This window comes from Neofelis nebulosa, chromosome 9 (assembly GCF_028018385.1).
Source record: "Neofelis nebulosa isolate mNeoNeb1 chromosome 9, mNeoNeb1.pri, whole genome shotgun sequence".
NCBI lineage: Eukaryota > Metazoa > Chordata > Mammalia > Carnivora > Felidae > Neofelis > Neofelis nebulosa.
This window is the reverse complement of record NC_080790.1, coordinates 128,929,814-128,943,702: the sequence shown is the minus strand read 5'-3', so window position 1 is coordinate 128,943,702 and position 13,889 is coordinate 128,929,814. Positions and strand designations below refer to the sequence as shown.

Here is a 13,889-nt window from a genome sequence, read left to right as displayed (position 1 = left end):
GGGGCCTACTGTATGCCAGGCATTGTGCCAGGGTCTGGGAATACCTCAGTGAGCAAGATGGATGTGGTCCACTGCCTTCAGGGAGCGGACTACCCTGCAGAAAAGACAGGTAAACAAATAATCTGAATAATTCCAGATTATACCTGGATGGCTGCTTTAGGGTAATCCAGGTGGCATTTGAGGAGGTGGAATTTGAGTTGGAGAGTAGTCAGGCCTGGGGGCATAGTGTTCTGGGTAGAGGAAATGGCAAGTGCAAAGGCCCTGAGGTAGGAATAGGCTGGCAAAGTCAAGGAGTAGATAGAAGGCCAGTGAGATGATGTCAGAGAAAGACAGGGTCATGTATCTGGCCCTTGAAATTCATAATCAAGTGTTGGATTTCATTTGTAGTGTAATAGAATACCACTGGGTTTTTGTTTTGTTTTTTTTAATTTTTGTTTTAAATGTTTGAGACAGAGAGACAGAGCATGAGCTGGGGAGGGGCAGAGAGAGAGGGAGACACAGAATCTGAAACAGGCTCCGGGCTCTGAGCTGTCAGCACAGAGCCCGACTCGGGCCTCGAACTCACCAACTGTGAGATCATGACCTGAGCCGAAGTCGGATGCTCAACTGACTGAGCCACCCAGGTGCCCCACCACTGGGGGGTTTTAAGCAGGGGTGTGACACAGTCTGACTTGTGCTTTAATACTAAGGGTGGACACTTCTTGAGCTCCTGCTATATGCTGAAACCTTATGTTTTAACTCATTTAATTCTTATAACAACCCCATGAGTTAAGGCCTATTAATAACTCCACTGATGAGGAAACTGAGACACGGAGCGGTCAGGTACCTTGCCCAGGTTCACACTTGTAAATGCAGAGCTGGGATTCAATCCCAGGCTGCAGGCTTGAGTCCGTGCACTTGACCCTGGGCTGTGCTGCTTCCTGAAAGGTTACTCAGGCCGCTGGGTGAAGAATGGGGACAGGAGTGGAGACTGCGAGGCCGGCAGCGAGCGGGAGCCACCTTACCTGAAACCCCTCCTGCTGTGTGGTCGGTCGCTCAGGCTCTGGGCTAGTCCTTCCTCCCAGGCTGGCCCAGCTGTGAGCACATCTCAGAGCACCTGCTCTCCTGCCTCGGGCTGTCTCCCACAGGCTCTGTCCTTGTCTTGCAGAAGGACAAGTTCTGCGTGTACGAGGAATATTGCAGCAACCACGAGAAGGCCCTGCGGCTGCTTGTGGAGCTCAACAAGATCCCCACTGTCCGTGCCTTCCTCTTGGTGAGTTTACTTGTCTTCCACTCGGCTTCGGCCTTGCGAATCCCTGGGCGCGAGAGAGCTTCGCGCTGACCCGTGCTGCCCGGGTCGGCTGGGCATGACAGCTGGGGTAATGCTGGGATCGCCGAACGTTCTCTGGAAAGGGCCACACGTTTGCCTTTCTGCATCATGCGCTCTTTGTCACAGTGACTCAGTTCTGCCCTGGTAGCATGGAAGCCGCCATAAATAATATATAAAGGCGTGAGCGTGGGTGTGTTCCAGGAAAGTTTATTTACTAAACAGGCGGAGGGCTGGATCCGGCCCTCGGGCCAAGTTTGCCAATTTCTGGTCTAAAGTCGTGATCCTGAAAAGAGTGGTGTCAATGGTAGTAATAATTGTATTATTGGGATTATTTAGTTATGAGTGAAAGAAAGCCCAGTTAAAATTGGCTTAAGCCAAAAAAAAAAAAAACAAAATGCATGGGTTCGCTTTTCTGGGAAGTTTAAGACCCCGGAGGGCTTCAGGCACTGAAGAATCTAGGTGTGTAAATATGTCATCAGGGACATGTTTCTTGGTTCTGCGTTGCCCCGCCTTGGTTCCATTCTCAGGGAGGCTGTCTCCTTGGGGTTGCCAACGTGGCCTCCAGCAGCTTTGTGCTCATACCTCTGATAACTGAGCAGCTTTAGGATAAGAGAGCTCCCCTTGGCTCATCAGTAGTAACAGCAAGAATCCTGGGTCTTATGCTCATTGGCTCAGCTTGGCTCAAGACCCTATCCCTGAGCCAGTTGTTCCGGATGGAGGGGTTGGTTGTTGCTGATTGGCTACTTCTGGAGCTGGAGGGCAGAGTCAACTCTACCCAAACCGCCGGCCCTAAGGGTGGGGTGGAGCCCGAGAGGGCGTTGGCTTGCGCTTGTGGAAGTAAGCTGGGACTAGATATGGGTCGGGCCACACCCCAGACATCCGTGATGGCCTTGGCTCTACAGGCTCTGTAGTTGCAGAGAGCTTGGCTTGTGGATGAAGGTTCTCATTTATGACTTCCTTGGGGCTTTACCAGCCACTGTCTGTTGTGTATGAACTAAGATATACATTTGTCTGCTCTGCAGACATGCCAAATCACAGTGGTTTCAACGAGATAAATGTTTCTCTTTCATGTTAACAGTGCGGATGTAGACAGTCTGGGGCTGGTATAGGGGCCCTTGTGTCAGGAGCCAGTGCCCTAGTGTGCACCCTCATCAGCAGGGTGTAAGTCGACTTCTCACCACTTCCACGTTCCAGGTAGTGGGATGCAGAAGGGCGGGAAGGAGGGCCTGCCCTTCTCCTCTTAAAGGCATAGTTGCACACATCTCTTCTACTCACATCCGGGACCTAGTCACACGGCTACACCCAGCTGCGGGGAAGGCTGGGGCATGTAGCTGTGTGCCCAGATGGCAATAATGTTGCCATGGAAGAATACCTTGGGGGACACCGCATAGCCTTTGCCACAGGTGATTGTGATGAATCTCAAATCTTCAGCGACTTCCTAAGAGTACGTGAAAAGTGATTGATGTTCTCGTGGGTTCAAATCCTGATCTTTCTTTTGTTTTTTTTAATTTTTTAAAATGTTTATTTATTTTTGAGAGCAAGAGAGAGAGTGCACACAATCAGGGAAGGGGCAGAGAGAAAGGGAGACACAGAATCCGAAGCAGGCTCCAGGCTCTGAGCTGTCAGCCCAGAGCCCGATGCGGGGCTCGAACTCACAGACTGTGAGCTCATGACTTAACCAACTGAGCCACCTAGGCGCCCCTCGATCCTTCACTTCTAAATCCCCTGCTCATTCAGTCAAAGACCAACACTCCCGCCCCCAAGTACTGTTTTATTTCCCAAGGGCACGTAGAGAATAGAGCACACAAGAGTAGAGTGGCTTCGGGCCGCAGCGTAAGGAGTGTTAACCACACGCCCAGAGAGCCAACCTGCATGATAAAATTCTTACCTGTACTTCTCCCTGATGCACAGTCTCTGACAGAGTGTTCCCAGAATTTTGATTCAAAATGTATGTTTCCTTCGCTAGTGAGCTCCTGATGCTTGTGGTCCAGTTGCAGTGAGCGTCTGAGGAAAGGCAGATGGGTCAATGGATTTCCTTTTGTCTCAAGTGCCTTAGCATTCGGGACCGATGCCGTTTGTTACCGCCATCTGTATTTTACGTTTCCAGTTTTGTACTTATATTCATTCAAGAGTCTGGGCCAAAAGCAAAGCTGAAGTCGCGTAGCACAAGACCACACACACGCGACCCTGTTTCGGTGACCCACCTGCTGACCTTAGTCCCACAGTCCCCGCTGCCCGGGCTCTATCTAGGCCTGGCTGAGGGTCCCTCTTTCTGGGGGTGTCCTCTTGGGCTCAGCCGTGTCTTGAGAAGCAGGAAGACGCCAGGATGGTGTTTGCAAGGGCGTGGGAAGGGAAGGGCCTCGCTCTTTCTTTCCTTCCTTCCTCTTTCTCTCCTGCAGTCTTCCTGGTGCACCAGGCTGCCGTTTTCCTAGCGACAGCTGGGCTGGGCCCGATCGGGCAGGGGGAGGACACATGGAGTGCCAGCAAGCTCGTCATCTTTCCCCCTTTTTGCTGGTGTCTCCCAGCTTTTGGCCACCTGCAGGAGAGCTGTCTTGAGTCTCTGATGGAGTGTTAACGTCGCGAATAGACAGGCTCTGGCTTTCCGCTCATGACGGGCTGTGTGCTAGCTGAGAGATAGAATGGAGACTGCATCATTCTGTGACTCAGTTTTCTTGTCGGTAAAATGGGGGTAATGTGTTCGCTTACTCATTCATGCTAAGTGCTGGGGAATAGCAGTGACCAAGGCAAGAAAAGTCCTCCCTCTCGTGGAGCAGCTATATTCTAGTAGGAGAAACTTACGTGATATGTCATGTGGTATGAAATCCTCCGGAAGAAATAGTCCCCCATTAAGGATGACAGGATGTTTTGAGGGAGTTAGAAAGAGAGAGCGGCAAGGAGTATCTGGGAGGAAAGCATTCCAGGTAGAGGAATTGTAAGTCCCAAGGCCCTGAGGTAGGAGCCTGTTTGAGATATAGCTAGAAGCCAGGGTGGCTGGAATGGAGAGTATGGGAGGAAGTGAGATCAGAAGGAGGGAAAGGGCTAGATAATGAAGGAGCATTTGGATAATGGGAGGGATCTGAGGTTTGTAAAAAGCTTTTTTATCGCAGCGTACATGTAGTAAATGCACTCACCCGAATCGGTTCTGTGAAGGAGGAGAATTTAGAGAGATAATTCGCCGAAGTTCTTCCCATTGTGCCTGGAGTGTGATCTTGCTGGAATAGTGAATGGCAACTCAGTGTGTGTTTGCTTCTCTTTTTTTCTCTTAAATGAAAATAAAGCGAAACAGGAATTTGGAGTGTTTGGGGGAGAAGTGCGGTTGGCAGCTTTGACAGTTCTGTGAAAACCCCTTGATCCCGGACAAAGAGGCCGGCCCTTCTCCCGCCAGGTCCTGGGGGCTTCTGGAAAGCACTCCGCTACCCCCAGGCTCCCCTCTCTCTGCCCGGAGCTGACATCACCAGGGCAGCTTGTGCTGAGCACTGGCTCAGAGGACAAAGGCCCGAGTGTGAACAGTGTGGGGCCTGGCATCTCCCAGCTGCCACAGCTCCGATTCCCCATCTGTGCCTGGGGGAGGTGCGGGGGCCACGCAGCTCCTGTCAGAGCCGGGGCCCTGGGGGCCCTGGGGTCTTGCTTCTCCAAGGAGAGGGCCCCTTGAGATCCCTGGAAGGCAGCACCCCTGAGTCTTGGACTTGCTCTTTCAGTTTTCTGTGCCAGTTGTCATGGGGGGGCGGATAGTACCCCTGCTTTTGCGGGGGCCGCGACGATGAACTTTACATAGAGGCAGAGCACGAGGCACAGAGCCTAGCACGTGGTAAGTGCACGGTAAATGTTCCCTGGTCTCACTTTCACTGCAGTATAAGCAGGGAATGTGTCTGCTTTGCTGGGCAGGTTTTCTCGTGCTTGGAACTGTGCCCAGCACATAGCAAGCACACAGTGTAAATTCGTGGAACGAATGAATGAATGAATGAATGAGAATTCTTTTTCCCGAGAGTTCCTGTTTCGTTTGCAGTCTGCCAGCATGGTGTTGAGGAGGAAGGCAGAGATTGTGGGATGTGCTGACAGTTTGTTCATCCTTTGTGTCATTCGTTTGTTCATTCATTCATTCATTCATTCATTCGTGCATGCATGCATATATTGGGCACATAGTAAGCCCCAGGGACAGGACTGTGAGGGGCATGGTGAGGCACCCAGTTCACTTTCCAAATCCTGTTACCCTCCCTCTACAGAGGTAACTTCTCCCCCCATTAGAATTTGGTTTATTATTTTTTTTCCACCCATGTTTTTGTATTTCACTACAGATGTGTTCTCCATAAGCAATGCCTGGTTTTGTGTGTTTTTATTTTATTTTCTTTAGATGTTTATTTATTTTTGGGAGAGAGAGAGAGAGAGAGAGAGAGAGATCATGCACGGGAGAGGCAGGGGGTGGGGGGTGGGGATGGAGGATCCGAAGCAGGCTCTGTGCTGACAGCAGAGAGCCCGATGCAGGGCTCGAGCCCATGAACCCAGAGATCGTGACCTGAGCTGAAGTCAGATGCTTAACCGACTGAGCCAGCCAGGCGCCCCTGTGTTGTGTGTTTTTAAAAGCTTTCTGTAGATGGGTTCATACCATGCACACCCTTTGGTGTTTGGGGTCCATCTGTGTCCCTCTGCATACTGTCAGGTCCCCCGTTTTTACCGCCATGTAGTGTGGCAATTGTGTCAGTCTACCATAGGCATAGTTTCCCAGTCTTCAGTTGATGGTTATTTTTATTATTTTTTTTAGAGATTATTTTTAATTATTTTTACTGTTTACTTTTGAGAGAGAGCACGCAAGAGCAAGCTGGGGAGGGGCAAGAAGAGCGGGACAGAGGATCTGAGCGGGCTGTACCCTGTCAGCACAGAGCCCAGTGTGGGGCTCGAACTCACAAAACGCGAGCAGTTGATGGCTCTTTACCTCTCTTTCCGTTGTTTTCTATTCCATACGAGGCAGTTTTGAACGTCCATGCTCCTGCGTCTGGTGCGTGTCTCGAGGCTCCGATAGTTCCTATAGATCAGGAGTTAGCAAACTTTTCCGTAAAAGGCCAGACAGTAAACATTTCAGGTTTTGTGACTGTATGGTGCCTGTTGCAACTACTCAGCTCTGCTGTGGTGGCTTGGAAGCAACCAGATATGGCACGAAAGCAAATAGATGTGGCTCTGTTGCAGGAAATCCTTGGTTACCAAGACAGGCAGTGGGCAGGATTTGGCCCACGGGCCGTCGATTGCCAGCCCCTGATCTGGGCTTTGTGCTGGCTTGAAGAGATGCATATTTTCATTTTCATCTCCCCTGGGTGTTGCTAAATTGCTTCCAAAGTCTGTCGTGGTGTTTTAAGAGTGCTCCCCATGGTTCTTTGAAGGTGGCCAAATCCCTTTGCCATCGCTGGTGAGTTTTAATGAAGGTCTTATGTCCTTTTGCAGAGTTGCATGCTTCTGGGGGGCCGGAAGACCACAGACATCCCTCTGGAGGGCTACCTGCTGTCTCCAATTCAGAGGATTTGCAAGTACCCCCTTCTCCTCAAGGTGAGATGTTCCCCCATCTCCTCTCTCTGCAATGGAAGTGACAGAAAACCCAGCTCTGACTGGCTTAATCAAAACACTTGTGAGTCCAAGTAGCTGAGACGTATAGGGGTGGTGCTGGCTCTGGGCCGGGCCGGATCCCTCCGCGACCTTCTGCTTTCCACTGTTCCGCTCTGTTTTCCGTGTGGTACCAGGTGGTCGTGGTACCCTGGCCTCACACCTCCCAAAGTTCAAGGGTACTGGGAAAGAGGGAAGCTTTCTTTTAGTAGCTCTGACCTAAGTTCCCAGAGTCCCTCAGGCTTTGGCCACCTGTGGCCAGAAGAATGTGATGTTCTGAGTGGTTTGGGCCTGAGTCATGTGGTTTAATGTGAGCCAATGACATGAAATCTTTGCTTGTGCCCTTTATTCTTCTCCCAGGCACTTGAGCTTACACTTTACCCCAGTGGCTACGAGCTGGGCAGTGTTGGGCTCTGATTGGTTGAGACGTGGTCCAGTGACCGTGAGCTGGGCAGCGCTCTGTTTTCATTGGCTGATATCAGGATCAGGTGCTCCACGCCTGACCCAGTCACTCTGAGCAAACGAGCTCTAATTGGTGCAGAGTTATGTCATGTGCTCCAACCTCCAACCAATCACACGATCCCACAGGCCACAAGCCGGTGGGTGGGGGACGCGGGAGCTCCTCATCACTGTCCTGGCTGTTTGCAGAAGAGGATACGGGTGATGCTGGGTGCACCGAACTCAAACCACACACCTGCTGTCTTCTTCACTGTTTAGCCACCTTTGATTTAGCGTTGGTAGGGCGGGCCAGGGAAGATTTGCTGCTTGGGTGGTGACCCAAGAATTCTTTTTTTAATTATTATTATTTTTTAATTTTTTATTTATTGTGTGTGTGTGTGTGTGTGTGTGTGTGTGTGAGAGAGAGAGAGAGAGAGAGAGAGAGAGAGAGAGCGAGCAGGGGAGGGGCAGAGGGAGAGGGAGAGAGAATCTCAAGCAGGCCCCATGCCTAGTGTAGAGCCCGATAAGGGCCTCGATCCCATGACCTCGAGATCATGACCTGAGCCAAAATCAAGAGTCAGATGCTTAACCGACTGATCCACCCAGGCGCCCCAGAAATCTTAATTCTCAGCTTCAGAGTTGGCTTCTGGGTGGATCCCCAGCTGGGTGGATGGCCCTGCCACTGTCCGCTGCTCTCCGCCCAGGGTTTTCGACCCTTGGAAATGGTGGCCGTTGGCCCAAGCCTGCCCTGGCTCCATCCCGAAGGCCTGGCATCTGACGGCCGTTCCTTGGGGGTCCCTGCTGGTGGATTAATTTGGCTGCTGGTGCCTCATTCATGCACCTGTCATTGAGGCCACATGCATCCTTCCTCCATCAACTGGAAGGCAGAGCGGAGGGGAAGATTACTAGGGCCAGCCTGAACTTGGCTTTCTGCTGGAGATGGTGGGGGACCCTTGAGTCTCTGAGCTGGACCAGACCCTTTCTGGGGTCTGTGAACAGAGGCCCCTAACCTGTGCAGCCATGGCTGGGGGACACAGTACTCTCTGTACCTCCTCTGGCCTCCTGCTGTTTGTCTGTCCCAGGGATCTCAAAAGGACCTTCTGTGGTTGTTCTCGCCGCTGCTCTTGACCCATAAGCACGCGTTTGAAATGCCGTGTGTCTCTAGCTCTTCACCTTGGTGCAGAAGGAGCTCCAGGTGGAACTTGCAAACTGGTAGCCTGTGGCTTGAACTGGACCTACAGGTGTGCTTCATTAGGTCTGTCTGGTGGTGTTTTCCAAACTTGCCCTGGATGCCTGCATTTAAGAGGCAGGGCTCCGTAGCAGTTTAGGGCAAGGGGTTGCCAACCCTGTGGCCTGTGAGCCAGACCTAGCCCATGGCCTGTTTTTGTACAACACAGGAGCTAAGAATGATGTTTACATTTTTTTAAAGGGTTGTTAAAAAAAAAAACAAAACAGACCCAAAAAACAAACAAAGAAGACTGTGTCACAGAGGCCGGATGTGGCCAACAAAGCCTAAAATATTTACTATCTGGCCCTTTGCAGAAAAAGTCTGCTGACCCCTGGGGTAGAGCCAGGCTTTGCAGCCATAGGCTGCTGGGATTTCAATTCGAGTTCCACCTGACTTGGTGCACGTCACTTCTCCGGGCCTCAGTTTACTCGCGTGTAATACGCGGTTTGTACTAACACAGATACGGCTGTTATTCATACAGATGATCAGACATCTATTCACTTAATTCCTAGAACAACTCGATGAGGGAGGCCCTGCGGTTAGCCCCACTTGGGAGACTGAGGCACAGAGGAAGGAAGTGGCCAGTTCCAGGCCACATAGTAGGGGAGCTGTAGGGCTCATGATTTGAGCCCTTTTCTAGAGGTCCGCCCTCCATCCATGAGGCTACACTGCCTGTTAAGCACTTTGGGGAATTAAGCTGCCAGAGTGCTTGGGTTCTGGGGATGCTGACCTTCTCAGTTCCCTAAGCAGGGGTCTGGGAAGGCCGGTGGCCTTGTGTTTTGTGGCTCAGTGGCTGCTCTGTTCCTTCTTTCCTGCGATTTAAAACCTTGAACATCTGACCCATTAGAGCAAAGGCGGACTCAACCCTTTGAGTCGACCCATTAGAGCAAAGACCCGCAGCACAACCAAGGCTTCCTAGGTGTTAACCCTTTGCTTTCTGGACCTTGGAAAAGTCTGGGGTCTCGGCGGGTGTGGGGAGTGGCTGTTTCCATAACGTATTTTAACAAGCAGTGGAGCTAGACCTATGTATGGGGGCGGACTCTAAGCTCTCAATGGGAGGCCCAGGCGTTTCTGAGGCCCCAGGGGCCACAGTTAGAGTAACTGCCCACAGGAAATGATGATGCAGCCTGGCTGTGGCTTTGCTGTCCTGACCAAGTGGCTGTTTACTCGCCCCGTTTCCTCGGTCTCCAGCTGTGTTTACCGGGAGTGCAGATAGCACCAGGGACCAGCCAGCAGGCCCTTGGATTCCTATGGGGACGTGCCATGCTCCCCGCCTGACAGAATTGCTCCGTGCCCTGGCCTCTGGCACCCACAGCTGGAACGTTTGCATCAGAGAACAGCTGGGATTGTGGACAACTCTTCATACCCCTCCTGAGTCCCTCCTTCCTGTCACATTTTCCAGCGGATTTTAAAAGACAATACCATGAGCCCAAACCCTCGAGCTTCCTCCTCCGGCCCCTGCAACGCTGACGCCCTCACAGATGTCCCTGTGGCCCTCTGAGCCCCCTTGTTTGAGCTGAACTCCGAAGCCAGTAGGCAGACAGGGTCCAGGAGTCCGGGTGGGAAGACAGAAGAGGCGAGATTGAAAGCCTCATTGGGAGCAGCCCGAAAAAGGCTGAAGTTGAACATTGCCTAAGAATAGCCGGAACATTCTATCTCAGCCTCCAGCCCAGGCTCAGGATAGACAGTTGGCATTTTTAGGCTTTGTTGAGTTTTCCATCAGTGTTTCCAGGGAAATGATTCAGGTTTGGGGTAATGCCCCTAGTGCTCAAATGACAGGTGCCTGAGGGGAGGCTGACTGTCACTGTCGCTTTCAGTTGTTTCCTGGTGATGCACAGATCTCACTGGGCCACTGTGCACCAGCTGCTGGCGTGGCTCAGGACCCGCAGTGGTGAACGTGTCCCTGCCCATCTCCAGTCAGACTGGGCCTGGTGCATAATGGAGACGGGTCAAGGCAGGTGCAGGGCAAGCTGGACGGGCCCTTCAGCCCAAAAGGGGGCAGCTGCCACTCCAGCCCCCCCGTTCTCCTTTGCCTCCTATGTCCTTGGCCCTTTCCCCTCCACTTCCTTAGCTGGTGACTCACCTTTCGGACCTCCAATCACAAGTGGGCCCAGGGCTCGGTCTTTGGGCCTTTTCTCTCTCTAGACTTGCTCCCGGAGTGGCCTCATCCACTTTGTGGCCTTTAAAGAAAAAAAAAAAAAATGTATTCAAAATTTGTGTAACCTTCGTCATGGTAATTTTAAACTATTTTCATCACCCTCCAAAGAAACTCCAGACCCATTAGCAGTCACTCCGCTTTCCGGTCTCTGTGGATTTGCCCGCTTCTGGACCTTTCTTTTCGATGGAATCCTAGAATATGCAGCCTCTTGTGTCTGGCTTCTCTTCCTTAGCACAGTGCTTTCCAGGCTCACCCACACTGCAGCCTGAATCATAACTTCGTTCCCTTTTTAGATGAATAACATCCCGCTGTATAGAACCACATTTTATCCATTCATTCACTAACGAACATTTGGGTCGTTTGCACTTTCTGGCCGCTATGAACAAAGCTGCCGTGAACATCCATGTACCAGTATTTTGTGGACATTCCCAGGGCTTTAAACCCCATCTCTGTGTCCAACTTGCAGCCTGGACCTGTCGGCCAAATTCCAGACCTGTTCTCCTGCCCACTCAGCTCCCCTACTTGGATGTCAGACAGGCGTCTCGTATCCGACGTGCCCAAAACGAAATGCTTGGCTCTCCCCTTCCCCCAGACTGGTCTCCCCGCCCTGCCACCCCCTTGTCCCCATTTCCATAAATGGCCTCTTTTTTCTGGTTGCTCAGGCCAAACCCAAGCTGTCTCTGGCTCACCCTACATCCAGTCTATTAGGAGGCCCCATTGGCTCTGCCTTTGGACTCTTTCTTGAGTTCAGCCCTTCGAGTTCCTTCACGACACCTCGCTCCCTGGGCCCCTGCCACAGCCCCCACTGGGTCTTCCTGCCCCTGCCCTTGTGCCCCACTGTCTCTTCTCAACTCAGCAGGTAAGTCTGAGCCAGTTCACGTCATTTTCCCTCAAAACCCTCTAGCAGCTCCCTGTCACTCACATTTAAATCCAGATTCCTCCTCACTGACACCTGTAAGGTGTTACGCAGTTAATCTGTATTTCTCTCTGACCCCCTCTGCTTCTTCTCCCATCCCTCTCACTCTGCTCCAGCCACATCTGTCTCCTTGCCACCCTCTGAACACAACAGGTTCCTGCCCCAGGGCCTTTGCACTTGCAATTTCCTCTGGGACATCATTACCTTAGATATCCTGAGGCTCGCTCTCTAATCTCGTCAGGGCTCTGTTGCTCACTTGTCCCCTCCTTGGAGAGGCCTTGTCTGACCACCCCAGCTAGAGCAGAAGAAGCACCTGTGCCATTCTCTGTCCCTTCACCCTGTTTTAATTTTTCTTCACAGTCCCTCTCCCTAGCTCACATTCTGTTCTATGACTCCTGGTGTACGGATTGATTTTTTTTTTTAATTTTTTTTTTTTAACGTTTATTTATTTTTGAGACAGGGAGAGACAGAGCATGAACAGGGGAGGGTCAGAGAGAAGGAGACACAGAATCTGAAACAGGCTCCAGGCTCTGAGCTGTCAGCACAGAGCCCGACACGGGGCTTGAACTCACGAACCACGAGATCATGCCCTGAGCCGAAGTCGGACGCTGAACCGACTGAGCCACCCAGGCGCCCCCGGATTGATTTTTTCTGACTCCTCATTAGGGCGTCGGCTTGGCCAGGGCAGGGGTTTAGGCCTGTTTTGTTTGTTGCTGTTCCCTCAGTGCCCCGATGGCCGGGGGCTGGCGTGTTTCCCGGAGTTGGGACACGTACCGCTCAGAGCTGGCACGTGAAGAACCTTTATGGGCGGCGAGCGGTGGGGGGAGGAGGCGGGCAGCCCTGGAAACCAGCGAACCCCACAGTGAGCGTGTTCTTCTCTTGGCAAATTCCTGGGAGTCTTCCCGATTCCCTCCAGGAGAGGGTTCTGGGTGGTGCTGCACCATCGGAGGGTTTTAAGGCCATTTATTCATTCCCCAACTGCTGTGGAGTCCCTGTTACGTGGAAGCCTTCATCCTGGTGCTAGGTGCACAGTGGACAAAATGGCCCAGAGCCCTACCTCTGTGGGACTGCCACTCTGCTGGGGGAGACAGTCAGTGGACGAATAGGAAATGAACGTGTTTGTAGAGTTGTCGTGTTGCTGTGGAGGAGAAATATTTCAGGCCAAGGTGGTTGGTAAGGACCAGGTGATGGGCTGCGAGGGTGACCTTTGAGCAAAGACCAGGAGAAGGTGAGGAAGGGGGCCGTATAGGTAGCGGGGGGGGGGGGGGAAGAGTCTGCCAGATAGAGGGCATAGCTAGTGCAAAGGCCCCGTGGCAGGACTGTGTCTGAGGAACAGTGAGGAGGCCAGAGGAGGATCTGAGGGAGAGAGCAGGGGAGTGAGGTCAGAGAGGCGATGGGGCCAGATAGGCAGGGCCTTGTGGGCCACTGCAGGGTCTTTGTCTTCTCTGAGTGCTGTAGGTGCCTTAGGAAGGTTCTGAGCAGGGGAGGGACAGGGTCTCACGTCGTTGTGACAGGATCCCTCTGGCTGTGTGTGGAGAATGGACCGTGAGTGGGGAGTGGGGGCCGAGTTTGACCTTGGCGGTTCAGGTGGCAGCTGGCTGGACCAGGATGGTGGTGGTGGGTTCATTTTATGACAATTGCCTCTTCATATCCTTTGCTCATTTTCTGTTGGATAATTATCTTTTGTGCTGATGCACCGTAGTTCTTTGTATATCATTCAGGATACTTTGGGATAGTCCCTTGGAGTCCTCCTCTGACTCTGATGTTAGGAAATGAGCTCCTTATCCGCCAGGGATCCTGCGAGAAGACACCAGAAGTCAGAATTCTCCCCACCATGGCTCCCGCTGCCCCAGCTCCCGTGCTGCCCCCCTTGCGGCGCCCGCCCTCCACCCTGCCTCTGGGCTGAGCTCTGCCTCCCAGGCCGGTTCAGGTTCTTTCCTGCGCAGTGAGCAGCGGCAGCCTCGGGGAGTGCCCCTCCCCCGGGGCGGGACACCTGCTTTCACCCCTTTATTTCACAGCTTCGGGTCACACACCGTCCTTCCTCTGGTCCAACTTATCTCTGCTGTGTTCACCACTCAGGGCTGTCGTCTGGTCCGCCTTCCCCCATGGGAGCGCCTTTTGCCAGAGAGACGGTTTCATCTGCCCCTTCCTTGCTCTCCCTGGGGCGTGTCCCTGGCACATGGCAGGTGCTCAGTAAAATCCTCAGGGTCCTGATGTTGCAGAACATCTGGGCCTCAGGCCCGTGAGGACC

General features: G+C 52.5%; 1 protein-coding gene across 2 annotated transcripts in view; it reads left to right on the top strand.

Annotated features, from left to right (window-relative positions):
• Nucleotides 1-13,889, top strand: part of PREX1 (phosphatidylinositol-3,4,5-trisphosphate dependent Rac exchange factor 1) — a 187,636-nt gene that overhangs the window by 90,971 nt on the left and 82,776 nt on the right. Inside the window, exons 4-5 of one of the 2 annotated variants that reach the window (XM_058685885.1) lie at nucleotides 1,148-1,252; nucleotides 6,743-6,844. In XM_058685885.1, the coding sequence (XP_058541868.1) occupies nucleotides 1,148-1,252; nucleotides 6,743-6,844 (207 nt within the window). The remainder of the gene's footprint in view (nucleotides 1-1,147; nucleotides 1,253-6,742; nucleotides 6,845-13,889) is intronic. The other variant, XM_058685886.1, reaches the window with a different exon arrangement.